The sequence below is a fragment of the Mizuhopecten yessoensis genome, unplaced genomic scaffold (assembly GCF_002113885.1).
Source record: "Mizuhopecten yessoensis strain PY_sf001 unplaced genomic scaffold, ASM211388v2 scaffold2741, whole genome shotgun sequence".
NCBI lineage: Eukaryota > Metazoa > Mollusca > Bivalvia > Pectinida > Pectinidae > Mizuhopecten > Mizuhopecten yessoensis.
Window position 1 is genome coordinate 240,235 of NW_018404696.1, and position 15,283 is coordinate 255,517.

General features: G+C 39.1%; 1 protein-coding gene across 3 annotated transcripts in view; it reads left to right on the forward strand.

Moving 5' to 3' along the window:
- The window catches only part of LOC110446497 (nesprin-1-like), a 323,100-nt gene that overhangs the window by 107,578 nt on the left and 200,239 nt on the right, over nucleotides 1-15,283 (forward strand). For all 3 annotated transcript variants that reach the window (XM_021491669.1, XM_021491670.1, XM_021491668.1), the window contains exons 31-47: nucleotides 609-782; nucleotides 1,210-1,527; nucleotides 3,623-3,943; nucleotides 4,474-4,643; nucleotides 4,887-5,043; nucleotides 5,260-5,412; nucleotides 5,910-6,074; nucleotides 7,299-7,625; nucleotides 8,471-8,611; nucleotides 8,990-9,154; nucleotides 9,589-9,912; nucleotides 10,166-10,312; nucleotides 11,027-11,191; nucleotides 12,348-12,674; nucleotides 13,344-13,661; nucleotides 14,228-14,551; nucleotides 14,818-14,970. In XM_021491669.1, coding sequence (XP_021347344.1) covers nucleotides 609-782; nucleotides 1,210-1,527; nucleotides 3,623-3,943; nucleotides 4,474-4,643; nucleotides 4,887-5,043; nucleotides 5,260-5,412; nucleotides 5,910-6,074; nucleotides 7,299-7,625; nucleotides 8,471-8,611; nucleotides 8,990-9,154; nucleotides 9,589-9,912; nucleotides 10,166-10,312; nucleotides 11,027-11,191; nucleotides 12,348-12,674; nucleotides 13,344-13,661; nucleotides 14,228-14,551; nucleotides 14,818-14,970 — 3,849 coding nt within the window. The remainder of the gene's footprint in view (nucleotides 1-608; nucleotides 783-1,209; nucleotides 1,528-3,622; nucleotides 3,944-4,473; nucleotides 4,644-4,886; nucleotides 5,044-5,259; nucleotides 5,413-5,909; nucleotides 6,075-7,298; nucleotides 7,626-8,470; nucleotides 8,612-8,989; nucleotides 9,155-9,588; nucleotides 9,913-10,165; nucleotides 10,313-11,026; nucleotides 11,192-12,347; nucleotides 12,675-13,343; nucleotides 13,662-14,227; nucleotides 14,552-14,817; nucleotides 14,971-15,283) is intronic.

The following is a 15,283-nucleotide window of genomic DNA, read 5'->3' on the forward strand; positions in this document are numbered from 1 at the left end:
CTGAAGAACTGAAAAATCTAGGGTGATGATATTATCATGAACGATTTTTTACCAACTCTCAAGGTCGCTTAGGTCAAGTTTGTTAAAATCCTTAAACAACCTCTTTTCATTAACCAAAAGTCACAAGGTGATGATGTTTGGCCAGGATCTACTTATACGGATGAAGTGCTGCCAAGATTGTTCAGTTGAATGACCTTGTGAGGCTTTAAATGTCACTAAGGTCAAATGTGTTAAAGTCTTCTAAAAGGTTCTTTAGAATAACCTAGAGTCATATGAACGGATATTTGACTTGTAGCTGTATTTAATCCATTTATATGCATCTGAAATTGGTCCACTTTTATGGTTCAAAGTAATAGATTAATAGCAGGTGAGCAATACAGGCCCATTGGTCTGTATGTAGATTCTCCTTGGCCCTTGTTAATGTTTATTATTATTATGGGTTTTTTGAGAATTAATGGGGAAAAAGAAATCCAGGTGGCTGCCAGGTTCTAATCCGTTTTTGTGTTGCATTCCTTCAGTACTTCTGATTTAACTTTTTTATACTACTTGCTCAATTTTACAAAGAAAATTAGTGATCTGGATGAAAATGACCCTTTACTGTTTTTCAGGATGTTGAGAATCACATGGAGAACCTTGAGGCACAGCTTGTATGCTGGGACCAAGTACAAACTGGGAAAGAAGAGGTGGAGTCATGGGTCAATACCATGGTTACCAAACTTGACGACAGTCTCAAACATTTTGATGATGCTGTGAGCGTGGAATCCTGTTTAATGAAATACAAGGTAATTCATTTCGTAGATTATAAGATAGAAATAGTAGCTGTATAAAACATGGAACTAATAGCTTAAACTAATGTCTTATCATCTTACCAATTTGAGAATTTAAAATTCACTATTTGGAAATTGTTAATGTCAAGTTGTTTGAAAAAGGAATTTATAGGTCATTCAAATATCAAGTTTAAACAAAGAATTTGCCAAAGTGTGCATAATAACAGAAATGAATTGAAGGATAATTTCTATACCCCTATAAAAAAGCTTCTTTTTTTGGGGGGGGGGTATAAACTGTCTATCTGTTAAAAGGGAAGAATTGAAAATGCTTTGTTTATATGCTAAGTATATTTCTTTCAGTACTTTGATTCCGTTATAAATCAGGTTCTTTGCTTCGATTATGTGCTTTGCATGTCATTATTTCAATGTGGTTTCTTTCTAGGAGGAGGCTCCTTATTTCAAGGAAGTTTTGTCAGAGCTCCAGCAGAAGGTACAGGACCTAACTGAGCTAAACAAGGACCACGAGATACCAGGGCTGGTTGCCCAGCAGGAGGCCATCGAGGAGCAGATGGAAAAGGCAACCAACATGGCCAGCAAGCTTGAGAGCATAATGACCGACTTCTCTGATGAACGTGGAACTCTTCAGAAGGAGGTGGAAAAGGAGGTCAGATTTGTTAACAAGATCAAGGACAAGCTTGCAAAATGTGACGATGTTTCTGGGACTGATGAAGATCTTGTGAAGAGGCTGCAGATATGTAGGGTAAGTAAAAGGTTTGGTAGGAAGGCTACATGACCAGGCCTAGTACAGATCATTACTCTGTGTAATAATCATGACCAGGCCTAGTACAGATCGTTACTCTGTGTAATAATCATGACCAGGCCTAGTACAGATCATTACTCTGTGTAATAATCATGACCAGGCCTAGTACAGATCATTACTCTGTGTAATAATCATGACCAGGCCTAGTACAGATCATTACTCTGTGTAATAATCATGACCAGGCCTAGTACAGATCATTACTCTGTGTAATAATCATGACCAGGCCTAGTACAGATCATTACTCTGTGTAATAATCATGACCAGGCCTAGTACAGATCATTACTCTGTGTAATAATCATGACCAGGCCTAGTACAGATCATTACTCTGTGTAATAATCATGACCAGGCCTAGTACAGATCATTACTCTGTGTAATAATCATGACCAGGCCTAGTACAGATCATTACTCTGTGTAATAATCATGACCAGGCCTAGTACAGATCATTACTCTGTGTAATAATCATGACCAGGCCTAGTACAGATCATTACTCTGTGTAATAATCATGACCAGGCCTAGTACAGATCATTACTCTGTGTAATAATCATGACCAGGCCTAGTACAGATCATTACTCTGTGTAATAATCATGACCAGGCCTAGTACAGATCATTACTCTGTGTAATAATCATGACCAGGCCTAGTACAGATCATTACTCTGTGTAATAATCATGACCAGGCCTAGTACAGATCATTACTCTGTGTAATAATCATGACCAGGCCTAGTACAGATCATTACTCTGTGTAATAATCATGACCAGGCCTAGTACAGATCATTACTCTGTGTAATAATCATGACCAGGCCTAGTACAGATCATTACTCTGTGTAATAATCATGACCAGGCCTAGTACAGATCATTACTCTGTGTAATAATCATGACCAGGCCTAGTACAGATCATTACTCTGTGTAATAATCATGACCAGGCCTAGTACAGATCATTACTCTGTGTAATAATCATGACCAGGCCTAGTACAGATCATTACTCTGTGTAATAATCATGACCAGGCCTAGTACAGATCATTACTCTGTGTAATAATCATGACCAGGCCTAGTACAGATCATTACTCTGTGTAATAATCATGACCAGGCCTAGTACAGATCATTACTCTGTGTAATAATCATGACCAGGCCTAGTACAGATCATTACTCTGTGTAATAATCATGACCAGGCCTAGTACAGATCATTACTCTGTGTAATAATCATGACCAGGCCTAGTACAGATCATTACTCTGTGTAATAATCATGACCAGGCCTAGTACAGATCATTACTCTGTGTAATAATCATGACCAGGCCTAGTACAGATCATTACTCTGTGTAATAATCATGACCAGGCCTAGTACAGATCATTACTCTGTGTAATAATCATGACCAGGCCTAGTACAGATCATTACTCTGTGTAATAATCATGACCAGGCCTAGTACAGATCATTACTCTGTGTAATAATCATGACCAGGCCTAGTACAGATCATTACTCTGTGTAATAATCATGACCAGGCCTAGTACAGATCATTACTCTGTGTAATAATCATGACCAGGCCTAGTACAGATCATTACTCTGTGTAATAATCATGACCAGGCCTAGTACAGATCATTACTCTGTGTAATAATCATGACCAGGCCTAGTACAGATCATTACTCTGTGTAATAATCATGACCAGGCCTAGTACAGATCATTACTCTGTGTAATAATCATGACCAGGCCTAGTACAGATCATTACTCTGTGTAATAATCATGACCAGGCCTAGTACAGATCATTACTCTGTGTAATAATCATGACCAGGCCTAGTACAGATCGTTACTCTGTGTAATAATCATGACCAGGCCTAGTACAGATCGTTACTCTGTGTAATGATCATGCCAAATAATCATCTTCACTTCAATGTCTCCCCCTTGTTTAATGCAAATAGTTAGAGGATAACATAGTTTACTTTTCACAAGTCATGTTTATGAAAATTGCAGAAGTTAGTGAATGCATGGTCATGTGAAAAATCACCACAACTTTCAAACTTAGTTTTGATGGTGTCATTTTTTAAGGAACTACAAGCTGAAATGGACAGTCACAGGAAAAACGTCAAAGATCTACAAGAAAAATCAAATGCACTTCAAGCCAAATATCCTTCAGCTGAAACAAGCAACCTTGCCAAAGATGCAATCGTGCTTACCAAGAAATTTGAAGCTTCTCGTAATCGTGCTGACAAGATTGAGGACACCCTGGAGAGCTCACTGGAACAGCACTGCCAAGATGCCCAACTACAACAGCAACGCTGGCTTACTGCTGCCAAGGAGAAAGTAGCTTGGTGTGGGGACATTGCTGGGGACCGCTACAGTGTGGAGGCCAAGCTTGGCACCATCAAGGTAAAGCCTTGTTTGAGTAGATGACATTAAGTTGAGATTGAAAGAACTTAATGATATTCATTTTGACAAAGAAATCAGAATCTAAAAACAATATTGATGACTATCCAAAATAATTCATCATGGAAGAGGGAAGACGATATCATTCTCCCTTCTCAATCAAATTAGGATACATCAGAAGTGTGTATCAACCTACCGCTTCTATTTCTTTGTCTCTCATGAAACTTCATACACATATTAACAAACATCACCTCTTTAATAGTTTTGTGTTTCAACATTTTAAGTTAATAAAATAGGTCATTGTTTCCATAAAAAGAATTTGATAGATGTTTTAATGTCGATGCTCGACAAACGTTATTCTGAAACTTCACATAACCTACAAACACTTCGTGCATGAGTTTCGTTTTGAAATCCTCTGTTCAGAAACTAGGCCACTATTACTATAAATAATATTTGTTAGAAATTGCGCTAACATTAATGACTTCATTTCTTGTCTGATTGTCACAAAACGTCACACATGTTTGTTTGTGTAGGAACTGATGGGAAATACCAAAGAAGGAGAGAAGAAAAAGGCTCTGGCTGCCTCTAAGGTTGATATGGTCAAGGCTGTCCTTCCCAAGGAGAAACAAGCAGAGCTGGATAGACAGAAGAAAGAAGCAGAAAAAGATTGGGCAGACCTGGTCAAGCAGATGGACAGCACACAGTATGTGTTCACAGCTTTGCAAAAAAAGAAATAACATTGTATTAATGTTCTATAACTTGTTTCTGTTCCTGAACTTATGTAAGGGTAATATTTCAAGTGGATTATCTGAATCTGTAAGACAGATAACTACAATTAGTTCAACATAAACAGAGGAAAATGTGTGAAATTATTACTTTATTTGAATGATATGTTGGATTCATGGTGTTTGAAAAATCCGATGGATGACCTATTCTTACCTTTTAGACATAAACTGGAGAGCTCCATTGACCAGTGGATGCAGTATGACAATAAGTACGAAGGTCTCTCCCAGTGGCTGAAGGCCACCGAGGCTAGGATCCGCAATGAGGCTAGCCTTAAACCCGACCTACAGAACAAAATGGACCAGTTGGAGCTCTTTGGTGTAAGTTTGTAATTTCCTGGAAAAAAATAACAATGTATGATTAGGGTTTAATTCCTTTTTTTAATGCATCAGAGTTTGAACTGAAGTTTTTAATAGTCTAATTTGTATTTGTTTGAAGTAAATTTTAACATTTTTGTTACTTGGACTTATGGCATTGTATAAGATGGGCGTATGGCATTGTATAAGATGGGCGTAAATGCTGTGTATTACTTGCAGGAAATGGAGCTGGAGGTGCAGGCCCATCGCTCACAGTTTGAAGCATTGAAGGATTCTGCTCAGGAAATCTCACGCTCCACTGGAGATGGGCGCACAGCATCATACGCCGGCCAGCTGTACACTAGATACCAGTCTCTCTCATCTTCTGTCAAGGTAACTCATTCAATGTCATTCTGAGGGCAACACCATGTTACTAGAAAGGATTGAAGTATTAGATGTATAACTAATTTCTATGCTTGATTGTATCAAGAAATCAAAGGATACTTTACTTTGTCATTAGAATTTATTTCTTTTTGGCTTGTGTCAGATTGTTTGTTCCAGACTCGAGTAATCGTACTTGCTCAAACACGTGTTGGCAGTGGTTTACGGTCTCCCTCTCAATCAATTCAACAGTAGATTACAGACGCACGGCAGTCATTGCCTGGTGATACAATCGTTGTCAGGTTCTCGTGGTGATGGTCCCTTTGAGGGCCACTTCGCATGATATGAAGGAGAAATGTTTTATATCACATATCTCAATCTCACACATGGCATCGGACTTAGCATAGGAGACACCAAGTTAACGAGCCTCCCTCAACAAGGGTTGGTTAACCTGTTTATGTTTTTGGTAGAAATTGACGTAATATGTTTGGTTTTAATTTTCTCTGCAGGAACAAGTTGAGAAGTGTGAGGAAAATGTAGAGGATCATGATAGTTACATTCAGCGACACAAGTCATGTGTGGACTGGCTGAAATCAGCCCAACAAAACCTTGAGGAGTGTTCCAATCTGGCTGACGACCCACAGTCTCTACAGGCCAAGATTGAAACTGTAGAGGTAAGAAGATCACGACAAGTAAACATGGATATACAACTTGTTGGGTTGATCTTGCGATGAATTTCTAACTTTGAAAGATTTCATAACAACTATAGATATATAAGGGCAATTTTGTGAATGTTTGAGAGCATTTTCCAAAGTGTCTTGGATACAAGATTCTGTAACTGTTAGTGTTAGGTCTGTAAAACTGACCCTGGAAGCCTGGCATCCTCATCTACGATACGCATGATTCCAGAACTAACAAAAGTCTACCCCTCTGTTTACGCATGTTGTACGGAATGGAGTTCTCTGCTTTGAAATATCCTTGCCACCCTTGATACATATACATGTATTATGTTCTGACACTGATATGTATCATTTCTATATGATATGGTTTGTAAAATTGATTGTTCTGTTGCTGTTGATGGTGGTTTATATTAATACTTCTCTGTGAAATCTGACTTACTGAGAAAGTGTTCGTGCTGATACTGTATAGTTGTTTAAATTCGTGGGGCTATAATTTGTGGTTGTCATGTTCAGAACTAGCCTGCTGGCATTAAATTTTTGTGTGACATTGCCGGTTAAAAATCTAGCGCTCACAGGGGTACTTTTGTATTTTGGTGATTGGATTTATTTGACAAGGGTTTTATCAAAATAATGTAAGATACGATTCTGAATTGTTGTTTTATCTCTATTTTTAGGCAATTGAGAGTAAACAGGTGTTTTGTTTTATTACTGTTTATTCCTGGTATTATTATTCACTTGGTATTTAATTATTACAAGGGCCCCGCATCAGAAATATGGGTGCTCTATAGTATTCACACTGTCTGTGTGTCTTCACTTTAATTCTGGAGATTATCTTGAAAACCAAAACACCAATCTTTCTGAAATTCGACAAGGAGATACTGTAATATGTAGATGTGCTATAGGGGTTTAAACAAAGTGTTTAAGGTCAAGGTTACTCTTACTAAATATAGACTTTTTGGGGGGGGTGTGTGTTACATGGTAGGGCCCTTGATTACCTGTCAGTGTTCTAGTTTTGTGCTGTCATTTGTGACCGTGAATATAGAGAAATAAAATTCCTCACAAAAATGACCAGCTATACAGTACATGAAATGGCTTTCAATCAAGTTGAATGGTAGTAAGAGATATATTTGAATGACAGTAGTATGTTTTTGATAACATGTGTAAAGTAGTTGGGCTGTGTATAAGAAATATGGCATGAAATTGATGTATTGCTTGCAGGACCTGTTAGAAAGCAAGGAACAAGGGCTGGGCAAATTTAACTCAGCCTTAGAATCGGGAGAGAAACTCTACCCGAATACCTCAAATGACGGGCGTGAGGGAGTTCGCCGTGAGTTACGGTCCCTGCGTGAGATGTGGGAGTCTTTCAATGACAGTCTCAATGACACCCAGCGCCAACTAGAGAGTAGCCGCATGCAGTGGTCAACATTTGATGACAATTACGACCAACTGTCCAAGTGGGTGTCGGACATGGAGGGTCAGATAGAGGACGACCAGGATTTGTGTAACTCCCTTCAGGAGAAGAAAGCCATGCTGCAGCATTACCGGGTATATTAAAGACTTGTTTGAACTGCTAACAACACCAACATCAGTTGCTGGAGCTTTTTATTTTTGTATTTGTTTGGTTTTCAAACTTTTGAATGAAACAAAAAGCTTTTTCATTTTGAACTGACTAACTTTAGGTTTGTTTGCATGTCAAACCAAGGCTTGAATGTCATCATGTAATGCTGCCATGGTTTCATATGGTTGCCATGGAAATGATGCTTGTAACCATTTTACTGCTGTGTTAGTAAGCTGTGATTGGTTGCTATTTTAGTATGCTTTTGACCAATGACAATTACTGATACAGCATCCCTGGTAGACATGTATCGGTGTTAAGTATGTTTGGGCTTCAGTAACATCATGTTTGATAAATTGATGATTGGGATTTAGTAGAACATGTTTGCAGTGAAGAGTAGTTTAAGTCATTTCAGTACTCCATTATATACTAATTGCTGATGGGCTGCAGGAGTTAACGTCTCCATCATTATGCCTGCCTGATGTTCATGTCTAGTAGAATGCATGGCTGGTCCGAAGATGCATGATCTAATATAGTTTTTAAAAATCTAAATAGACTCAAAAGTTTTTAATTTTTAATTTTCAGTAATCTTGTTTGTCTGTTCAACTGTTATCTGTCGCTAAATCATTCTTGTTCTTGCTCTTACTCAGATTTCATATGTAGATTCCTCTTGGTCCTTATCTGTCCTTATTTCTCAGGAGAACTTGACAAAGCTCTCTCCAATTTTGTAAGAAGGATTCTTCCTGTTCAATAGTTTTACATTAACATGAAGATTTACCCACAATTTAAATATTTTGCTTGTACGTTTGTTTGACATTTTGATCCCTTCATATAGACCCGTTGTCAGGACATCATGTCGCACCAGACAATGATTGACAGCATCGGTGATAAGGGGACTGCACTCTCATCAACACAAGCAAAAAGCAAGCTGAACCAACTCAACAACCGCTATCGCACCCTGTGTGGTGGTGCTCAGGTACAAAATGGGCAAACGTCTACAGTGGTCAATAAAAAATGGGCAAACGTCGACAGTGGTCAATAAAAAATGGGCAAACGTCGACAGTGTTCAATAAAAAATGGGCAAACGTCTACAGTGGTCAATAAAAAATGGGCAAACATCTACAGTGGTCAATAAAAATTGGAAAAGTTGTTATTCTCTGTTTTTAAGGAATTATCCTTACCACAAACTTGCTATGGCTGTACTTTAATTGACATTATCTAATTGTGAATTATGAAATTAACTCTGACAGTAAATATGCCTGCCCCACAATCGCATTGTGGGTAAAAAGTCCAAATATGTCTTTATGACAGTATTTCTGTCGGCTAATGTCTGTGTGTGTTTTGAACTGTGTAGGATCAAGTGAAGACTGCCGAGGGCTTTGTTGACCAGCACCAGCTGTATCAAGACAGCTATCAGCAGTGTCGCGATGCTATGGCCATGACCAAGGACAAACTGGCCGTCTGCTCAGAGACGACGGGTGATCGACAGGCATTACAGAATAGACTGGACAGAGTACAGGTCAGTGTAACTAATGCTGGTAATCCAAGTGTTTGTGCTGGTTCATCTTCTAATATAACCCTGTCCAGGCCATCACTTATAAAGATATCCTAGATTTCTACTAAGTATGCGTGCATTGTCCACAACTGGTGTGCTGTGCACTGTCATTATGTCCTGTTACCTTTAGCTCTAGGTCAAAGGTATAATAAGAGCTAATTTTGTAAACTTTAAACCATTATAGTAGATATTTGCTTGAAATAGGCCAAACCTATTGAAATCTGAAATTTGAACATCAGAATCTAATATAATCCTGAACATTTTTTTACTTGATGTTCAGTACTTGTGGGCAGATTTTTACATTTTCTTATGAAAATTTAATTTTAAGTATCAAATTTGGAGAAAAAAAAGGGAATTTGAAATAATGATTGATGAACACTGTACATCCCTTATCACAGGACCTGACGACTGCTCTGCATGATGGTGAGAAAAAGGTCAAGGACACGCACGTGCAGGGTGAGAAGTCAATTCCCCAGACAGGGAAACCAGGTCAGGCAACTATACAAGCAGAACTGGAAAGCCTGACCACAGAATGGGAAGGTGTGGTGTCACGTCTGGGGGATACTCAGCAGAGCTTAACGCATGCCGTCCAGGCAATACAGAGTTATGACAGCTCATGTGAATCACTCAACAGGTGGCTCCGTGATGTTGAGATACAAATCAAGGAGCATGAACTCAAGTCATCACTCAAGGAAAAACATGCTCAGGTGGAAAAGTTCAAGGTTAATATTGCTTTATTATAGAGACTCTTCAATATTTCAGATTTCTGCATGCACTTTGTCTGTTCAAAGGAAGTTTCTGGGATTTTTCTGTAATCATTGGTCGAGGTTGTCTTTTATATCCATGACTTCTTAAAACATTTCATTGGTTCATCTATGTAGATCGGTTTTGTTACTGTGAAAGAAGATACAGTAAATAGCTTTGAGGTTGATATTTTGATATTTCTATGTGCCGTAAATGTTTTGTTTCCTGCAGACATTACAAGCAGAAGTACAGTCCAAGCAGCCTCAGTTTGATGAACTCTCCAACATGGCGTCCCAAGTACAAGGATCAGACACACGACTGGTTAACTTCAGTACTCAGCTTGGGACACGGTTCCAGACAGCAAAGACCAACCTTAGGGTAGGCTCAACTTCACATTCTCTTTTCCTTTTCATTAAAAATGCAACATAAGGTTTTGATTGTTGTTATTATATATCTGTACTTTGTTTTCTCTTATGAAAGTAATCAGTTTTATTGACTTTATTCCCAATTTCCTGCTAAATTTACTATCAAGGAGTTTATCCTTCCATCCAGGGAGTTAGTCCTCCATCCAGGGAGTTAGTCCTCCATCCAGGGAGTTAGTCCTCCCATCCAGGGAACTAGTCTGAGAAAACTCCTTTAGTAGTTTCTGTAATTTGATGAATCAGGTGGCAGGTGGCCAGAGCTTGTATTCAACTGAGACATAAATGCAGATAGATAGATATGGCTCCTGATAGGTTTCAGATCTTGGGGCTTGGAATATTACACTTTACAAATGTCTGGTTTTTGTTGGTATGATGAAACAGTTACAGTATGGGTTTACATGGTAAAGCAAGAAAACGTGCAATACATTCTTTTCAAGTTTACAAAAATGTTCAGAGAGAGAGATTTTTAACATTTCAACAGTATGGTTATATCTATCAAACCCCTACTTAACTGAATGCGTTAAAAATTCTATAGAAATGTCATTGTGAAGAAAGGTGTGTTCCAATCCATGAAGTCGTGATCAGCCTTATTGAATTCTGATTCAAAGTGTAGAAAAGCAGTGAAAAACATTATTTATTAAAATTAAACTGACTTTATGTCACGTAACAGGATGTGATAAGCCGGCAACAGGAGCATGCCCGGGAACACGAGGCATACCAGGAAAACTTCGCGGAGTGTTCCGAATGGGTTGACACACTACATCAGCGTCTGCAAGTTTGTGCAGACCTTGCCGGTGATAAACACGACATCGAGGACAGACTCACCAAACTACAGGTAAAAATTGCTGCCTTGTCACACCTGTAAAGGTATTGTCACACCTTGCAACACCTTGTCACACCTACAAAAGTATTGTCACACCTTGTCACACCTTGTCACACATTGTCACACCTTGTCACACCTGTAAAGGTATTGTCACACCTTGTCACACCTTGTTACACATGTAAAAGTATTGTCACACCTTGTCACACCTGTAAAAGTATTTTCACACCTTGTCACACCATGTTACACCTGTAAAAGTATTGTCACACCTTGTCACACCTGTAAAAGTATTGTCACACCTTGTTACATCTGTAAAAGTATTGTCACACCTTGTTACACCTGTAAAGGTATTGTCACACCTTGTCACACCTGTTAAAGTATTGTCACACCTTGTTACACCTGTAAAGGTATTGTCACACCTTGTCACACCTGTTAAAGTATTGTCACACCTTGTTACACCTGTAAAGGTATTGTCACACCTTGTCACACCTGTTAAAGTATTGTCACACCTTGTTACACCTGTAAAGGTATTGTCACACCTTGTCACACCTGTTAAAGTATTGTCACACCTTGTTACACCTGTAAAGGTATTGTCACACCTTGTCACACCTGTTAAAGTATTGTCACACCTTGTTACACCTGTAAAGGTATTGTCACACCTTGTCACACCTGTTAAAGTATTGTCACACCTTGTTACACCTGTAAAGGTATTGTCACACCTTGTCACACCTGTAAAGGTAATGTCACACCTTGTCACACCTTGTCACACCTATAAAAGTGGTGTCTAGTTTGGAGTAAGACTTGTATATTTGATTTCAATCAGCTGGAGTGTGACAGTCCTATGGACACATTAGAAATAGAATGGCATCATTTACCTAGCTTTGTATATTTATATAGCATATATATTTATTTAACGGAAAAGTATTGAACCAAAATAAATGGATGGACTTCACTCGGAGAGAAAGAAACAATACTGTTAAAAATTATCAAGAACATTCTGAAGGGATCTGAAACAAAAAATATTGAATATTTATCTACAAATAAAGGATTAGAAGTGTCAGAATTGAAGGGGAGGATAAGAAATATGATATGGCTTTAAATATTTATATTCTGTTGGTTTGAAACATCTTTCTGAAACTTATCTCGTCTCATCATGCTTTTGCCTCCTCAGGAACTGATGGCCGAAAAAGATCAGGGAGCAACCAAGATCCACTACACAGTAGAATGTGGCGAGAAGCTGTACCCAAGTACTGCATCGGAGGGCAGAGATGTCATACGCCAGGAACTGCGAGGACTCCGTGACCAGTGGGAACAGGTCTGCGATACGCTGTCTGACACGCAACGCAAGCTCGACACCTGCCTGCTGCAATGGTCTTCATATGATGAGAACTTTGAACAGTTCCAGAAATGGCTGCTAGACACAGAGATCCAGTTACGAGAGGATACAGACCTACGAGCCACACTGCCAGACAAGAGGGCCCAGCTACAGAACCACAGGGTACATATAGATGTGTTATCAAGATAAATATTTCCTAAAGTGTATTACACCGTAGTCTAATCTGATACCATATATCTGTATCTGTAAAAGCTCACCTGGTCATAAAGACTGAGGAGAAGCAGTCTTAGATAGGTGATGGGGATCCAAAACTGTACAAATAAAAAGATGTATATGGACATATTGCTTTAAATCATTTTTAGGAATTATGAGAGGCAGTTAGAGGGAAGGCAAAAAGGGATAATTTGGACATGAAAATACTAATACAGATATGCAACCAGGACTGGTCATGATGTCTGCCACCCCCTTAGGGACTTAGTCCCTGGGTTATGACATGGAAATGGTTGAGATCCCTATCTTATAACAATATATACAATTGCTGAGCGTGAAGACTTTGAAACATATATTTGCAACCTTCTGACAGTGGGGTTCGACCCAACTCCTGGGAACTTTTTCTGTAATATTACTGACAATGAGAATATTTTGCCTTGATTGCGGAAATATCCAGCTTAGCGATACAGGCCCTTTTGCCCTCATGTAAAATTTGTTGTAGTCAAAGTTTTTAGTCCACCATCACCAGATAGTAAAAGATACCCTTTGTCCATATTCACACAAATGTACATTTTAATAGCTAGAGAAGAAATCTTATATACTAACTGAACTTTCTGACAGGTGCTTCACCAAGATATCATGTCACGTCAGCATGTGATGGATAATTTGTCCGAGAAAGCTTCCAAGCTGTCCCATTCGTCACCAGTGACGAAGGCTGGTAAGTTTGTGGACGAGTTACATAGGAAGTACAACAAGCTGTGTGGGGAATCGAAGGAGCATTTAGAGGAGCTGGAAGGTGGGGTGAAGGACCACCAGATGTACCAGGACACGTACCAGGACTGTCAGGACTGGCTCAACTCCTCGCGCGAGAAAGTGGAGGCCTGCTCCGACACTTCTGGTGACAAGATGTCGATCCAGCATAAACTTGACAGACTCAAGGTATGTCGGGGGAAAAGTATCACTTCAGAAAGACAAAAACAAAGTTATTTTCGTAACTCAATTCAAATATTAATATAGATATTTCAAAACAAAAAGTTCACTTTGTCTCATTTTCAAATGATCCATGGACTACTAGAGCACATGCATGTTGTTATGTTGATTAGTTGGGATTTAACTTAGGTGTTGATATCCTGTTTGTGAATGGACATGTTTCCGTTCGTCACAACTAGTATGGATCTTTAAATGGGAGATATGAATTCAAAACAGTTCAACAACAACAACAACACCAGTGTTTAAGCCACATATTTGTATTAAGAAATAAAAAGGTGATTATTTCACTGCCAATAAAGAAAAAACAAATTCAGTCACAAAATAGAACCAAATCACTTTGAATATTTAAATATGGTCACTTCTGGGTTTTAAAAATTGAGAATCATATTATCTGTTAATGTCATATTTCATGTATCATATTTCCTCGTACAACTAAAACGAGATCTGAAGCAGAATTCACTGTATCCTACTATTTCCTATAACTAACGCTACCTTTTATTTGTAATGCTTGCCAGGAGTTTTCTGAGAAGGTAGAAGATGGTGACCACAAACTTAAAGCTACCAAAGAGCTGTGTGAGAAGTCAGCACGCGGGACAAGCCAGCCAGGCCGTGAGGTTTTGCGACGTGAGATGGACCACATCCAAGGGGACTGGGAGGACTACCTCGCTCTCATGTCACAGGCTGAGGAGGACCTAGGCAACGCGTTGGTACAGTGGGGCGATTTTGAGGGCAAGTTTGGCACATGCAATACCTGGCTCAAGGGCATCGAACAGCAGGTCAAAAACTACGAGCTCAAGTCTACACTGAAGGAGAAACAGGAACAGGTGGAAAAATTCAAGGTTGGTGGTTTTAACAACACAGCTATCCCTTCAATTCTGGCAAACTGACCAATCAATGATTTCAATAAAGTGATCATACACTATAAAGATATATATTAGTTGAGGTAAAAAGAATTATAAGTAAAGTTGAATCTTTGCCCCTGGGTTTGGTGTGTTGGATACAGTCAGTCCTCTCGATACCTCCTGACCCTCATGGAAGCTTAGACTTTATATTCCAGATTTAAACTGTGGTAATCTCCCACACTGTATACATACATCTGTTACAGCGACAACGTGAAGAGATCCTCACCCACCAACCAGAGATTGACCGATTCACAGACGATGCACAGAACTTGATGCATACCAGTGCTGATGCTAGACTAAGTACACAGGTGTCCCAACTGACCAATCGATACCGAGGCCTGCTCTCACTGGTCAAGGTAAGCTACTACAAAGTTATTCTATCAGTACAGACCAATCTATATACAGATGCTTCTGTCCTGGGAAGGGTATGCTACTGTAACTGACCAAACCCTGTTACCAGTAACAATATCTCCAAGGTTGCTTTTTCATGTGACTGGAGGTAAAGTCAGAATGGGGAGTACAGATAACTAGTCATGTGTCTGGAGGTAAAGTCAGAATGGGGAGTACAGATAACTAGTCATGTGTCTGGAGGTAAAGTCAGAATGGGGAGTACAGATAACTAGTCAGGTGTCTGAAGGTAAAGTGAGAATGGGGAGCACAGATAACTAG